This window comes from Aquarana catesbeiana, linkage group LG03 (assembly GCF_042186555.1).
Source record: "Aquarana catesbeiana isolate 2022-GZ linkage group LG03, ASM4218655v1, whole genome shotgun sequence".
Lineage (NCBI taxonomy): Eukaryota > Metazoa > Chordata > Amphibia > Anura > Ranidae > Aquarana > Aquarana catesbeiana.
Genome location: NC_133326.1, coordinates 727,161,966 through 727,176,672, shown reverse-complemented (window position 1 = coordinate 727,176,672; position 14,707 = coordinate 727,161,966). Strand labels below are relative to the sequence as shown.

Sequence of the window (14,707 nt, the reverse complement as noted above, 5' to 3'; positions counted from 1 at the left end):
CTTAAGATTTGTTGAGGAAAGCCACACTCTATCTCCAACTTTAAAGACGGGATCTCTCCTCCCCTTGTCATAATGTTTTTTATAATTCTCTTGGGCCTTCTGCATAGTTGCCTGGAGAGTTAGGTAATTAGCCTGAATGGCATTTATCCTGCCCTGGACTGCAGGGACTGAGGTCTCTGGTATAACATTAGGCAAGAATGAGGGATGGAAACCGTAGTTGTCCCAGAAAGGTGACTGATTGGTGGAAGCATGGATTGAGTTGTTGTATGCAAACTCCGCACACGGGAGTAGCAAGGACCAGTCGTCCTGGGAAAAGGAGCAGAAGCAACGTAAGTACTGTTCTAAAGTTTGATTAGTTCTTTCGGTTTGACCATTGCTTTGAGGATGGTAAGCTGAAGATAGGCACACTTTAATGGAAAGCATTTTGCAGAGCTCCCTCCAGAACTTAGAGGTGAATTGCACCCTTCTGTCGGACACAATGTTGCTCAGTAGGCCGTGAAGTCTGACTATCTCCTTTATGAAGATTTTCGCCGTGTCAGCAGCAGATGGTGTACCCATCTTGGGCAAGAAATGCGCCATCTTGGACAGGCGGTCAACGACTACCAAGATGGTTGTAAATTTCTCCGAGGGTGGTAACTCTACTATGAAATCCATAGATATTTCTTTCCATGGTTGCTCCGGCACAGGCAATGGGCGTAGTAGACCCCAAGATCTGATGTTAGACCCCTTGTTACGTTGACAAATGGTGCAGGAACTGACATATTGCCTGCAGTCAGGCTTCAGAGTGGGCCACCAAAAAGATCGTTGAACAAGCTCCAAAGTCTTTTGTACCCCGAAGTGACCAGCAAGTTGGTGGTCATGTAAAGTCTTTAGGACCTGGGCTCTGGCTTGCTGCGGAACAAAAATTTTGTTCTGATACCAAAGAAAACCTTCCTGGTTTCTTAAAGACAGTGCTTCGGGTTCAGAGCATTGGGAATAAGCTTGTTTCAGTGAGGAACTCAGGTCGGTTTGAATCATGAGAAAATTCTGTGGAGACAATATAGTGCTAGGAGTAATTTCTTCGGGAGTGTCAGGAAACATCCGGGACAAGGCATCGGCCTTCCCGTTCTTAGACGCCGGGCGGAAGGAGATATGAAAATTGAATCTGGCAAAAAACAAGGCCCATCGAGCTTGTCGGGGTTTCAATCGTTTAGCAGTGCGAAGATACTCCAGGTTTCTGTGATCCATGAATATCATGATGGGATGCTGAGCACCTTCAAGGAGGTACCGCCATTCCTCCAGGGCAGTTTTAATAGCCAAGAGCTCTCGATCTCCCACATCATATTTCCTTTCAGACGGACTCATCTTCCGCGAGGAGAAGGCCACAGGATGGAGTAACGACTTAGGACCCTGACGTTGGGATAAGACTGCCCCTGTGGCAATTTCAGAGGCGTCAACCTCTAAGATGTAAGGGAGGGCCGGATCAGGATGTTGCAGGATAGGTGCGGAGGTAAAGAGGGATTTGAGCTTATCAAAAGCTGATTGGGCTTCTGAAGACCACAGGAACTGAGTATGTAAACGGGTAACTTGTGTGATTGGTGAGATGATGGAGGAAAAGTTCTTTATAAACCTCCTATAAAAGTTTGCAAACCCCACAAATCTTTGTACTCCCTTTTTATCCGATGGAGTTGGCCAGTCCAAGATTGCCTGTACCTTTTGCGGGTCCATGGCAACACAACCAGTGGAGATAATTAGCCCCAGGAATTGTATTGACTCCTTTTCGAAATCACACTTCTCTGCTTTTACATAGAGTTTGTGCTTACGTAGAGTGTGCAGAACTGTCCTTACATGTGTACGATGGAGCTCCAGGGTGGTTGAAAATATCAGGATATCATCCAGGTAGATGATGACGAAGTAATCCAGAAATTCTCGAAAGATATCGTTTACAAAATGTTGGAATGTGGCCGGGGAGTTGCACAATCCAAATGGCATCACTAAGTACTCAAAATGTCCAAAGCGAGTTCTAAATGCTGTCTTCCATTCGTCACCCTCTCGGATGCGAACGAGATTGTAGGCTCCTCGAAGGTCAAGCTTAGTAAATATTCGGGCAGTACGGAGTCTCTGGAAAAGTTCTGGAACTAGAGGAAGAGGATAACGTTTTTTTATAGTGATTTTATTGAGCTCCCTGTAATCCACACATGGTCTTAGGGATTTGTCCCTTTTTTCAACAAAAAAGATTCCGGCTCCAGCAGGAGAAGAGGAGGAGTGGATGAAGCCTTTCTCTAGGTTTTCATCAATGTATTGTTGCAATGTTCCTAGTTCCATCTCCGAGAGGGGGAATATGCGACCGAATGGGATTTCGGCTCCTGGGAGTAATTCAATTGGACAATCGTATGACCGATGTGGTGGCAGGACATCAGCCTTTTTCTTGTCAAAGACATCTGCAAACTCCTGGTAGGCCGGTGGAATACTCTGGTTGTTGACGGGTACAGGTTGAACTGACAGGCAACTGGCTACATTACTGGTTTCAGGGGCAAGACAGTGCTGTAGGCAATAAGGTGAAGTGAATGAAATTTCTTTCCTGATCCAGTTGATCTGGGGGTTGTGGGCTTGGAGCCATGGGGTACCTAAGATGACGGGGAACATAGGTGAGCTTAGAATGTCGAAACATATGAATTCCTGATGACCATCAGGAGTAGTAACCAAAAGAGGAACGGTCTCTTGTGTCACAGGACCGGAACTAGGCAGGGTGCCATCAGCCAGGAGAACTTCCAATCTACAGTTCTTGGGAAGTAGGGCCAGACCGAGCTTTACTGCTAAGTCCAAGTCCAAGAAACAACTGCATGCCCCGGAGTCGACTATGGCCTGAAGCTGAACCCCCTTGTCGGCTAACTGTAGCGTGATGGGAAGGATAAGGTGAGAAGTGGAAGTTCCGGACATCTGGAAGTACACTGGAGAGTTCTTGGGTACCTTGCTGGGCCTTATGGGGCAGTTGCTCAGGAAATGTCCCTTTCGGCCACAATAGAGACAGAGATTGGCTTGACGCCGACGCTGTTTTTCCTCAGGAGTCAGTGCGGATCGCACCAAACCAACGGGCATAGCGCCGATCTCTGGTACCAGCACTTTGGGAGTCTGAGAACATTCAGCCTGGCGCTCCCGAAGGCGTCTATCCAACTGGATGGATAGTTGAATGAGCCCCTCGAGGGTAGCAGGGATGCCGACCCTGGCCAACTCGTCCTTAAGGGATTCAGAAAGCCCCAGGCGAAACGGGTATTTCAACGCAGCCTCATTCCAGTCTGTATCGGCAGACCACCGGCGGAAGTCCACAGTATAGTCTTCCACCGGGCGCCGTTTCTGTTGAAGAGAATGCAGAGCGGCCTCAGAGGTGGCTGTACGCTGGGGGTCTTCATACAATTGCGACAAGGCCGTAAAGAACGTTTCCACTGAACTAGTAGCTGGGTCCTTCTGTTCCCATAACCTGTGGGCCCATGCCTGGGGTTCATTGGTCAGCAGGGAGATAAGAAAGCCAACTTTGACAGTCTCAGTGGAAAAGGTACGGGGTTGCAGAGCCAGATATAACAGGCAGGCATTCTTGAAGGATCTGAATTTCTGCCGGTCTCCAGGGAAGCGTTCAGGGGTAGGTACCCGCGGTTCTGGGGGCAAAGTCTGTACTGAAGAGGCCGTAGCAGGGAGATTGGTGGAGGAAGAACCAGGATCCAAACAGGCAGATGGTAGCATAAAATGTTGGAGTTTTCCTTCTAATTGAAGGTATCTTTCCTGAAGAACTTGGACCACTCGTGTAAGGGTAGCGGCCTGTTGGCATAAAGTCTCTATTGGGGACGCACCTCCGCCGGCCTCAGTCATGGCTGGATTGTACTGTCAGAGTCCTGGATGTGAGGCCGGGTTGCAGAGGGGGCTCCCCTTGCGGCTAAGTGCAGTGTAACCCTGGGAGTGAGACAGGGAGTATGGTGCCCAAAGGTGCACGGGTTGCCAGAGCGCTGTTGCTGAGTAGCAGATAGCAGGGAGCTGCTGGGGTGCGCTGGTAAGGTTAAAGGGCAACCGTGCAAGGAGGGATTCCAGGTATGGAGCCGTGGAGCAACCAGGAGCGGAGTCAGAGCCAGGCCAATGGTCATTCAGCACAGGAATCAGTCCAAGGTGAGGTACAGCAGGATAATCAGGAACAGAGAAGGTAGCCGAGCCGGGGGTCAAACACAGGAGGACGATCAAGGTACAGATGCGGAGCTGAAGAATAGTCAGGTCCAAGCCGGGGTCAATGCAAGCGGAATACTGGAGCAGTCAGGCAAGCCGAGTAGTAACAGGAAGCAAATATCACAACAGGAACAAGGAACACAGGAAGCTGATGACAATCCAGCAACCAGCATGCACCAGCAGCAGGCTTAAATAGGCAGAAGGGCGCCACCATGAGGAATACTGGCAGAATTACCTATCCTACGGTTATCACCCTGACACCACATTTATGACTGCTGCCTGGACTGGTCCTTTGCCTGTTTGCTGACCATGTCACAACCTGCCACCTGAACTGACCCATCTGCATGTCTCACTGACTATGTTGCGGTCGGATACCACTCCAAGCAATACATTGCGGACAACTGTGCTCTTCAGCCTCCTGTACTTCCTGGCCAGTGAACATGACATTCCTTGCAGAAGCCATCTACCAGCTTGCTTGGCTTACAGGAATAGAGATTGCTATAGGTGATGCTACACAATGCTACTGTATATTCCCTGATCGCGTGTATAGTGGTGTCCATTACCGTACATTAGTTTTGATACAAGTGGTTGATATTTGCAATACACAAGATATAATATCCCGTACAATATCAGTCCAAACAATGAAAAAGTCTCACACATGCTGTATCCTGAATCTGTATCCTAAAATATCTTTACTAAATTGACAACTTTATGTTTAAAAAAGAAATTTTCATTTTATTTCTGCATTTTCCATAAACATGTTTCAAAAGACTCACCATGTCTCTTAAAACACCTTGGGGTGTTTACTCTCCAAAATGGGGTCAATTTGTGGGCGTTTCTCCTTTCCCGGTGCTCCTGGGCCTCCAATAATGTAATAGTTAGTCAGGAAGTTAGATGTGTAATTTATGCTCTTAGAAAGCCTTAAGGTGCTCCTTGGATTGTGGGTCCCTTTATATGGATAAGCTGTGAAAAAGCCTCACACATGTGACATCTCCATACTCGGGAGTCGTAGAATTTGTTTTTGGGTGTAATTGTAAGTACGTCCATGTTATGTGTTTGAAATATTTTATTCATTGACTATGTACACTTTGTGTAAAATAAATGTGATTTTTCTTTCTGCATTTTCCAAAAACGTGGCAAAAAATGACATTTTCAAAAGACTCACCGTGCCTCTTAGAAAACACCTTTCCAAAATGTGGTCATTTTGTGGGTGTTTCTCCTGTCCTGGCACTTCAGTAACTCAAGAAATATGATAGGTAGTCGAAAAATGAGATACAAAATGTATGCTCCTTGAAAGCCAGAAAGTGCTCATTGGATTTTGGGCCCCTCTATGCGTCTAAGCTGTGAAAAAGTCTCAAACATGTGATATCTCTATACTCAGAAGGGGTAGCAGAATGTGTTTTAGGTTGTAATTCTAAGTATACCCGTGCTGTGTGTTAGAAATAACCTTTTTAAAATGATAACTTTGTGAAAAAAAGCAAATTGTATTTAATTTCTTCATTTTCCAAAAAATTGCAACAGAAAGTTACAACTTCAAAAAACACATCATGCCTCTTACTAAATACCTTGGACTATCTACTTTCCAAAAATGTGTCACTTGGAGGATATTAGTGCTGTGCTGAGGTTTTAGGGCCTCAGGAAATGAGATTGGCCATCAGTACATCAGGACTGATCAATTTACAAATACAAGGATTCTTTAAAAAGTTTTCCGCATTTTTTTTATAAGTTTCGCAGCCATCTTCACCAGAGTGACAACTCTTAGGCCCCTTTCACGCGATGGGTCCGCCTGTCCGTTTTTCGGGCAGACCTGAGCGGGCCACTCATTGACTTTTATGGGCAGGGTATATGTGTCCCCCTGCCATCCAATCTGACAAGATCCGCTGAAAACAGACGTATCGGATGAAAACGGTCATGCTGTCTGTTTTCATATGATCTTCCCATAGAGAACAGCGGGGCTCTGACAGGTCCATCCCCGCACAGTGAGTTAAATGTTTAGTCTTTTTTCCTTTATATGGAAAATGTTTTTTTAAAAACAGCAGTGATTAAATATAACCAATAGCTCTATCTGTTTAACCACTTGCCGCCCGCCATATAGCAAAATGACGGCGGCAAAGTGGTTTAGTTATCCTGATCGGACATCATATGACGTGATCAGGATAACTAGCCGGCACGCAGCATGGCGATCGGTTGTGTGGAGTGTCAGTCTGACGAAGACTCTTTACCAAGTGATCGGCCGTGTCCAACCACAGCTGATCACAGTGTAAACAGGAAAAGCCGTGTACTGGCTTTTCCTCACTCGCGTCTGTCAGACGCGAGGAGAGGAGAGCCGATCGGCTGCTTCTCTGACAGGCGGGGTCTGTGCTGATTGATTATCAGTGCAGCCCCCTGAGGATGCCCACCCAGGACCACCAGGGATGCCACCAGGACCACCAGGGATGCCAATCAGTGCCAAACACTAATGCCTGCCAATCAGTGATGCCCATCAGTACCCTCCATCAGTGTACATCAGTGCCACCTATCAGTGCCCATCAGTGCTGCCAATTAATGCCCATCAATGCTGCCTTTCAGTTCCCATCAGTGCCACCTATGTGTGCCCATCAGTGCTGCAAATCAGTGCTACATATCAGTGCCACCTATCAGTGCCGCACATTAGTGCCCATCAGTGCCACCTCATCAGTGCCACCTCATCGGTGCCCATCAGAGCCGCCTTATCAGTGCCGGTCAGTGCAGCCCCATCAGTGCCCATCAGTGAAGGAGAAAACTTACTTATTTACAAAGTTTTGTAACAGAAACAAAAAAAAAAAGTTTTTCTTTTTCAAAATTTTTGGTCTTTTTTTATTTGTTTAGGAGAAAATAAAAACCCCATTGGTGATTAAATACCACCAAAAGAAAGGTCTATTTGTAGGAACAAAATGATAAAAATTGATTTGAGTACAGTGTAGCATGACCGCGCAATTGTCATCATTCAAAGTGCAAAAGCGCTGAAATCTGAACGTCAGAGGGGGACGGGCCCACCCGTTTGGGGTAGCCTCCCAAAGCACCTTGTCCCCATGTTGATGGGGACAAGGGCCTCATCCCCACAACCCTTGCCCAGTGGTTGTGGGGGTCTGTGGGTGGGGGGGGCTTATCAGAATCTGGAAGCCCCCCTTAACAAGGGGACCCCCAGATTTCGGCCTCCTCCCGTGTGAAATGGTAACGGGGAACAAATGTAACCCTACCATTTCACAAAAAATGTGTCAAAATGGTAAAAATGACAAGACACGGCTTGGGACAAGTCCTTTATTAAAAACTAAAAAAAAAATGTCCCACAAAGTTGTCTTCTTCTTCTCTTGCTCCACCGATGGACCAAAAATGCTGCAAACAAAAGAAACCTCCAAGAACATTCCAGTATTGCCCCTATAACTCTATATTACACCTCCATCACCCTCCACCATAATACAATAAAACATCACTTTACATTTTAATGTAGATTTTTGTATCAACATTATGTGATAAAGCCCAGATAACATAAGACAAGCCAGGGAGAGTCCCAGCTAATGGTCTGCTATTATCATATAACAGGAGGTTGGGCAGACTCATTCCTGATCATGTTTTCTGCCAAAGATTTCCCAGAATTCTGTCCTGTATGAAGGAGACGTATTTTTCCAGGACTGAAAAACTGCCGACATTGATAGAAAGTGAGGAATAAAATAACCATCACCGATTAGCCCTCTTGTGGTAGCTTTGGGCAGGTGACAGGTCCTCTTTATAGAGAGATCGGGGGGTCTATTACACCCTCCAATGTCTCTCCTGACCTCCAGAGGGCAGAAGAGAAGCTCTGAAACTGGAAGTGATGAAATCATTTAGGGCTGCAACTAACTATTATTTTCATAATTGATTCGTTGGTTAGTTGGCCGATTATGAATTGATTAATCGGAAAAAATCATTAAAAAAAAGGTAATATGCAATTTTTTGTTTATTTAAAATAACAATGAAAAACACAAGAGTGTTACACAGGTATACACAGGTCATATACAGGTATCCTGTCATGATGGTGTTGTGCGTGTGGTATGAAATCTTAATAATACATATGGGGAATATGAATTATTAAGATCTTAGTGTTTTGCTCAGTGCCTCCAACCTTACGGTAAAAATGTGAACTTTGTTCAGACAATCAGTAACATACCACAATAATTTCCTGAGCTTGTTAATCTACCGTGTTTATCAGCGTATAACACGCACTTTTTTCCCCTTAAAATCAGGGGGAAATCGTGGGAGCTTGTTATACGCCGATCCCCGCTAATTGTGATCGATCGGGGCGATCGCCAGAATACACATAGCTGTGTGTAGATTTAAATATGGCGCCGAGATTGCAGGGACTTGCAGGGAGCGGAACGAGCGCCGCCGAGATCATAGGGACTGGGCGGAGCCGAGATACACATAGCCGATTGTACTCGGCTCTTCTCGGCACCACTCCCAGTCCCGCCCAGTCCCGCCATTGGACCTGTGTTATGTCCATCATAGGGCGGGACTGGGCGTGACTGTGAGCGGCACCGAGAAGAGCCGAGTACACTCGGCTATGTGTATCTCGGCTCCGCCCAGTCCCTATGATCTCGGCGGCGCTCGTTCCTCTCCGCCGAGTCCCTGCAATCTCGGCACCATATTTAAATCTGTCCAAGCCTGTAATGGACACGGGGGGGCAAGGCTGCGCTGGGGCAAGGCTGCAATGGACACTGGGGCAAGGCTGCACTGGGGCAAAGCTGCTCTGACAAGGCTGCACTGGGGCAAAGCTGCACTGACAAGGCTGCAATGGACAATGGGGCAAGGCTGCACTGACACTGAAAAGGCTGCAATGACACTGACAAGGCTGCAATGACATTGATAAGGCTGCAGATGGACACTGATAAGGCTGCATTGATGGGCATTTTAATGTAAGTTTTTTTTTTCCTTAAACTTCCCTCCTAAACTTGGGGTGCGTGTTATATGCCGGCGCGTGTTATACGCCGATAAATACGGTATATTCTTACCAATGTATAAATATCTCCCAATAAAATTAATAAGTACATAATTTTTATTAATTTACAATTATAATCATACCATTTCATACAGAACCGGGATTTCTGGTGATTAATATTTCATACACATTACCAAAGACATCAACGCGTCAAAAAAAATATTTTCTTTAATATTTGGCAAATAACCCCAGGGTAGCCCAAATGACTATGTTAAATAAAAGTTGCGGTAATTGCGCCTTAAGTTCAAAAACACAATATCTCCTGTCGCTCGGGAAGACAATCCTCTGAATTTCTCCGGCCGGCAGGAATGCAAAGTATGTCTAGAGGAGTCAACAGATAGATATTATCAACTTGAAGGAAAGATTAATTTAACAGAGCTACTAGATTGAATGGGGCGATAAATAATTACCCCTGGGACCACAGCAGCCAAATTTGTTGTCACACAGTTTGATCTTTATTTCACCCACAAAGGACAATAATGTGGGACACTTATTAAATACTAAACTACTCTTCACACAGTATTGGATAAGATAAAATGCAAGCAGTAAGATACAATTCCTGAAATTTTGGGAAGAGAAAAATATTATCAATAATTATATGGATTCGTCCTAGCAGCAATGTCCAACGAGATGGGGATTGGTCGCTTATTACCAAATTTGTGTTCATCCAGAGGGTGTATGTCAGCGTGTGGGTCTGTGGTCCTCTCTCTATGGCCCTCACATACTTTATAACATCTGGGACAATAAGCTCATACAATTAAAATAAGCTCAACCCAGAAGGTATGGCTTATTTTCCATTGGTTGGACAAATCTAATGATTTACTTTGGTGAGTTCAGGTAATATCACCTTCAACCACTAGGCGTGTCTGAGGGCAGAAAAACGTGTCCTGAACTATCTGTTAAATAATATGTTCTCTTTTCATAATATGTATCTGTAGAGAAGAAAAAAGCCGCTCACAGGACACTTACTCCTCTCTGGTAGTGAACGCCCTCACTCAGCCTCACAAGTGCTGGCTCTGCGCAAATCTTGGAAGACAAGGAGGAAGAATCTGGATGGCCGCACTTCCGTGTAGAAAAAAGCACATTTATTGTAGTAAAAAGCAAGTGCAAACAGGTCACATAACAAGTGGATAATGGGGATAACAGCTAACGCGTTTCACATCAACTGATGCTTATTCATGTATCTGTTTGTATATTAGTGCTGGAACATATATATTATTTAAGTACTCAGGTAACCGGTCCAGTATAACATACGCTCAGTATAATTTTGATTAATCTATATCCCATAAAATGGTTATATATATGGATAAATGTATAATTCTTGTATATCATGTGAATATATGTTTATCTATATTATATATGTTTATCTAGGAAAACACATGCTGGAGTTATATTTTTATACAGTTATAGTCACAATTCATATGTCTGTCATAACACTGATTGGCATTTTAAAACAATTCTTACTTCTAATTTGTTTTTACATCTACGACAGAATTATCATTGGGTAAGTAGACACTAAAATCATAATTGTATTTATGTCCTGGAATATAATATATAATTTGTATGACTTATAATCAAATATAGGTATTTTAAAATAATGCTGAATGCAAAACTTTCAAATGTCTTCCTAAAAGTGTTTTGAAATGAACTTTGGACAGACTCGATGAATATTTAGCTTTAGCTTAGCTGTATACACAATTCCTAGAGTCTAAACAATGGGTTCCATTAGATAAGGGTGATTTCTCTGTGAGAACAATCCAGTTATGTATCTGTGTACCTTTTTTGCCAGTGTTGGAACTATCCCTTTATCTACCCAACAATAACAGGTAATTTATCTTTGATTTCTGCTTTGCAATAAGTTGATTGTCTGAAGAACCAGTTTCTCTCTATTCTTGTTTTAAGTGGTTTCAAGAGGAGAACAGGTAAAAACAGGCAAATATCATTTGGTTTCGTGAAAAGGGCACTATTGTTCAGGTGACTTTTTTTCAACATAAGGTTTGTGTATTGACCTTCACTTGGAGAGGGTGATTCACTCAACCATTTCTGGTGGGGGGGGGGGGGGGGGGGGCGCCCCTCTGGTATGACGACTCCTTGATGGGGCAATGATGGGGCACTATTCCCCCTCCCCGAACACCAATGATTGGTCATTTGTCCTCCCAGAAAAAAACAAAAGGAATGTTTTGCCATTATATGAATGTTTTGCTGCTACCTTATTTCAGCTTGGCACTCACCGCTGCTTCTCTCCTATCTCCCTCCCCTCGAGGCAGCAAAGCGGGCGGGGCTGAGAATACCCCCGCTGACGTCAGCAAGGAGGAGAGAGGTGGACGTGCCCGGTCACATGACCAACGCTTTGAGAAAGCGGCTTTGTACACAGGGGATTGTGTAACACTCGGACGGAGGCAGGACTGACAGGCAGGGAGGAAGGTGCGTGCAGACCAACAAATCGATAATGAAAATCGCCGACAAAGATTTTCATTATCGATTCTAATTGATTTTATTGATTAATCGTTTCAGCCCTAAAATCATTATCACTTCTGAATTCATTCATCCCAGAGGAGATCGCAGAACTGATGTTCCTCCATCTCCTCAGTGTGATCTTGTCCTGGATACTTACCACAGTCCCATGCTCCCTGGAAGACTGGGAGAGCCTGGGAAGCAGGCAGTGATGGGAGGGAGGACGGTCTTTCGCTGTTGTAAAAGTAAATGGACATTGTAAAGCCACCCAGATTACTTTTACAAAACAGCCAATCGCCAGTCAGCCGATCGCCGGTTTCTGTGGCCATTACCTTGGTATAACCTCTTGTTGACAGGCCATATATATACAGATGATGGTCTGCAAGGGGTAAAAGGACAACTGACATGAGACAATTATGGGGGCTGCCATTGCTAAACTCTCCGTTTGAGAATGCTAGTTCCTTGGCTGTCATGTCTATGCTTTTGATTCGATAGTGTTTCAGTGTTTGACCTGGAACAAGTACAAAGCCAGGGAACTAGCACTTTCAGAAGGAGGCCTGCAATGGCAGACCTCATACTTCTCCCAGGAGTCACCACTTCCTCCAAGCATTGTTTGAACAATGAACCAATCCTACCGACTGTCCCTGTGATGTCACATCTCTTGATTCCCCCCACATATTTTTAGACATCCTCTCCATACACGTATCCCAGCCTGGAGGGGCTCAGTGAAGGTGGTGGCGAAGGTGTGGAGATGTCGGATCGGGTCACACAGATCATAAAAGGAGATCTGCCCGGCCTCATAATCTAGATATATCCTGACTCTGTTACTGGAGAGATTGGTGGGTAAGAGGATCTTATTACTGTCATGTATCACCTTATAGTGATTACCAGTCCTGACCAATCCCCAGGAATTGTTATTACATCCAATCTTTGACTGAAATCCTCTCCTCTCTATACTGGGGTAACACATCCCGACTACCCAGCTCTCTGATCCCCCGACATCCACATCCCAGTAATGTCTCCCTGAGGAGAAACTCTGACTGCTCAACACCTGAGACCAATACAGAAATCTCTCTGGTGTTTCTGGGTGATTCTGGTTTATATCTGACCTGGATACAGTTTTCCTGTCATCTGATATCTGTAGATATTTATGAGCTGTGTTTCCATCCAGTGATATGTCTGCAGCTCCCTGTATATAGAAGTATACATTTACCTCTGTTATTATATCAGATAAACCTGTGTGTAAGACCCCCGCCACATCCAGACCCCCTCCATCATGGAGGAGTTCCTCATGTCTCTCTCTGTCCTCATTATCTCCATCCTCAGTATCACACAAGTCACCTGTGTCTGATTCCTGTAAGACAGTCAGTGGATCCGTCATGTTACACAGCTCCTCAATGTGACGCATCTTCCTGGACAGCTCCTCCTTCTTTATTTCCAGATCCCGGATGGAGATGGAGATCCGCTCTGCCCTCCCGGAGATGTCCCTCAGGATTCTCTTCTCCAGGTCTTCCAGACGTCTCCTGAGATCTCTAAACAGGGCAGTGACTCTCTCGGTGTCACCAGCTGCTTCTTCTTCTACTTTCCTCCTGTGTTCCTGCAGACTCTGGACTCTTTCCTCCGTCTCCTCTCTCTTTGTCAGAAGTTTCTGCAGAACATTCCTCAGTGTCTCCTTCTTCTTCTCAGAAGCCTCATCTAGTGACTTCATCTCATGTCCTTTATGTCCTCCAATCATACAACAAGAAATACAGATACAGGTCTCATCCTCAGTGCAGTAATACTCCAGGATCTTCTTATGGACGGAGCATTTCCTGCTCTCCATGGACAAGATGGGGTCACATAAGATGTGTTCTGGGGACTTTTTGTGGACTCTTAGGTGTTTATCACACAGCGAAACCTCACAGTGCAGACAGGATCTAACAGCAGGTACAGGAGAGTCCACACAGTGAGTACAGAAGACCCCGGACTCCTCCCGATCTGGCTGAGCAGACAGGAAAGTCTCTGCTATGTTACGTAGTTTCATGTTCTTCTGCAGTGCAGGCCGATCCGGAAACTTCTCTCTACATTCAGGACAGGAATATCCTCCAGACCCCCCCTGTGTATCCAGCACACGATCAATACAGACCCGGCAGAAGTTGTGACCACATTTCAGGATTACAGGATCGGTATAAATGTTCAGACAGACGGAACATTCCAGCTCAGCTCTCAGATCACCAGACGCCATCGCTGACAGCAGAAGAGAAACTAAACTGAAAGTCTCTGGACTTGTTTACAACTGGTCTGCACAGGGTGAGGATGAGCTCAGCTCTCAGGTTACTTATTCAGAATCCTTTTCATGTCAGAATAAGACACGCCCCCATGATGTTTTTATTTAAACTCATAATTCATTTAAAGGAAAAAAAAAACGTTCATGTTTTCTTTCTTAGCTTGGATTGTCGATAAACTACATGAATAAAATAAATGCTTTAAACTATTATTATCGCTATTATTATTAATATTATTATTCAGGATTAATAGAGCGCCAACAAGGTGTGCCGTGATTTACACTACAAAGGGAGATGGTACAATGACAAAATAATGGAAGACAAGAGAATTAGGAGGACCTGCTCATGGGGGCTTTCCATATAAAAGGAAGGACGAGAAGTATGGATGGAAAAGTCTGCGTATCAAGGATCACGGATGGGGTTCTCATGGGGATGGGGTTCTCATGGGGTATATGGGGGAGGGTGGAGGAATTAGGAGGACCTGCTCATGGGGGCTTTCCATAGAAAAGGAAGGACAAGAAGTATGGATGGAAAAGTCTGCGTATCAAGGATCACGGATGGGGTTCTCATGGGGATGGGGTTCTCATGGGGTATATGGTTGGGGGAGGGTGGAGGAGGTACAATGTATTGCAGTCTGTTACATTTCTCCAAAATCACCCAGCACACTGACAAATTATTGTAAAAACCCCAAAACTTTCCCGATCCAGACACTGGTAGTGGCCAATAAACAACAACATACACACACACCGATATCTAATCTTCCACCACCAACACGTTATCTGTAAGCAATCTTGCTCCTGACACCTCC

The 14,707-nt window shown here is 45.0% G+C and overlaps 1 protein-coding gene across 1 annotated transcript; it reads right to left on the bottom strand.

Annotated features, from left to right (window-relative positions):
* Window positions 1–9,224: 9,224 nt before the first annotated feature.
* On the bottom strand, window positions 9,225–14,095 carry LOC141133761 (E3 ubiquitin-protein ligase TRIM11-like). The gene has a single exon (XM_073623307.1). The coding sequence runs from the start codon at window positions 13,857–13,859 to the stop codon at window positions 12,288–12,290; it is 1,572 nt and encodes a 523-aa protein (XP_073479408.1). The 5' UTR covers window positions 13,860–14,095; the 3' UTR covers window positions 9,225–12,287.
* Between the last annotated feature and the right edge of the window lie 612 nt (window positions 14,096–14,707).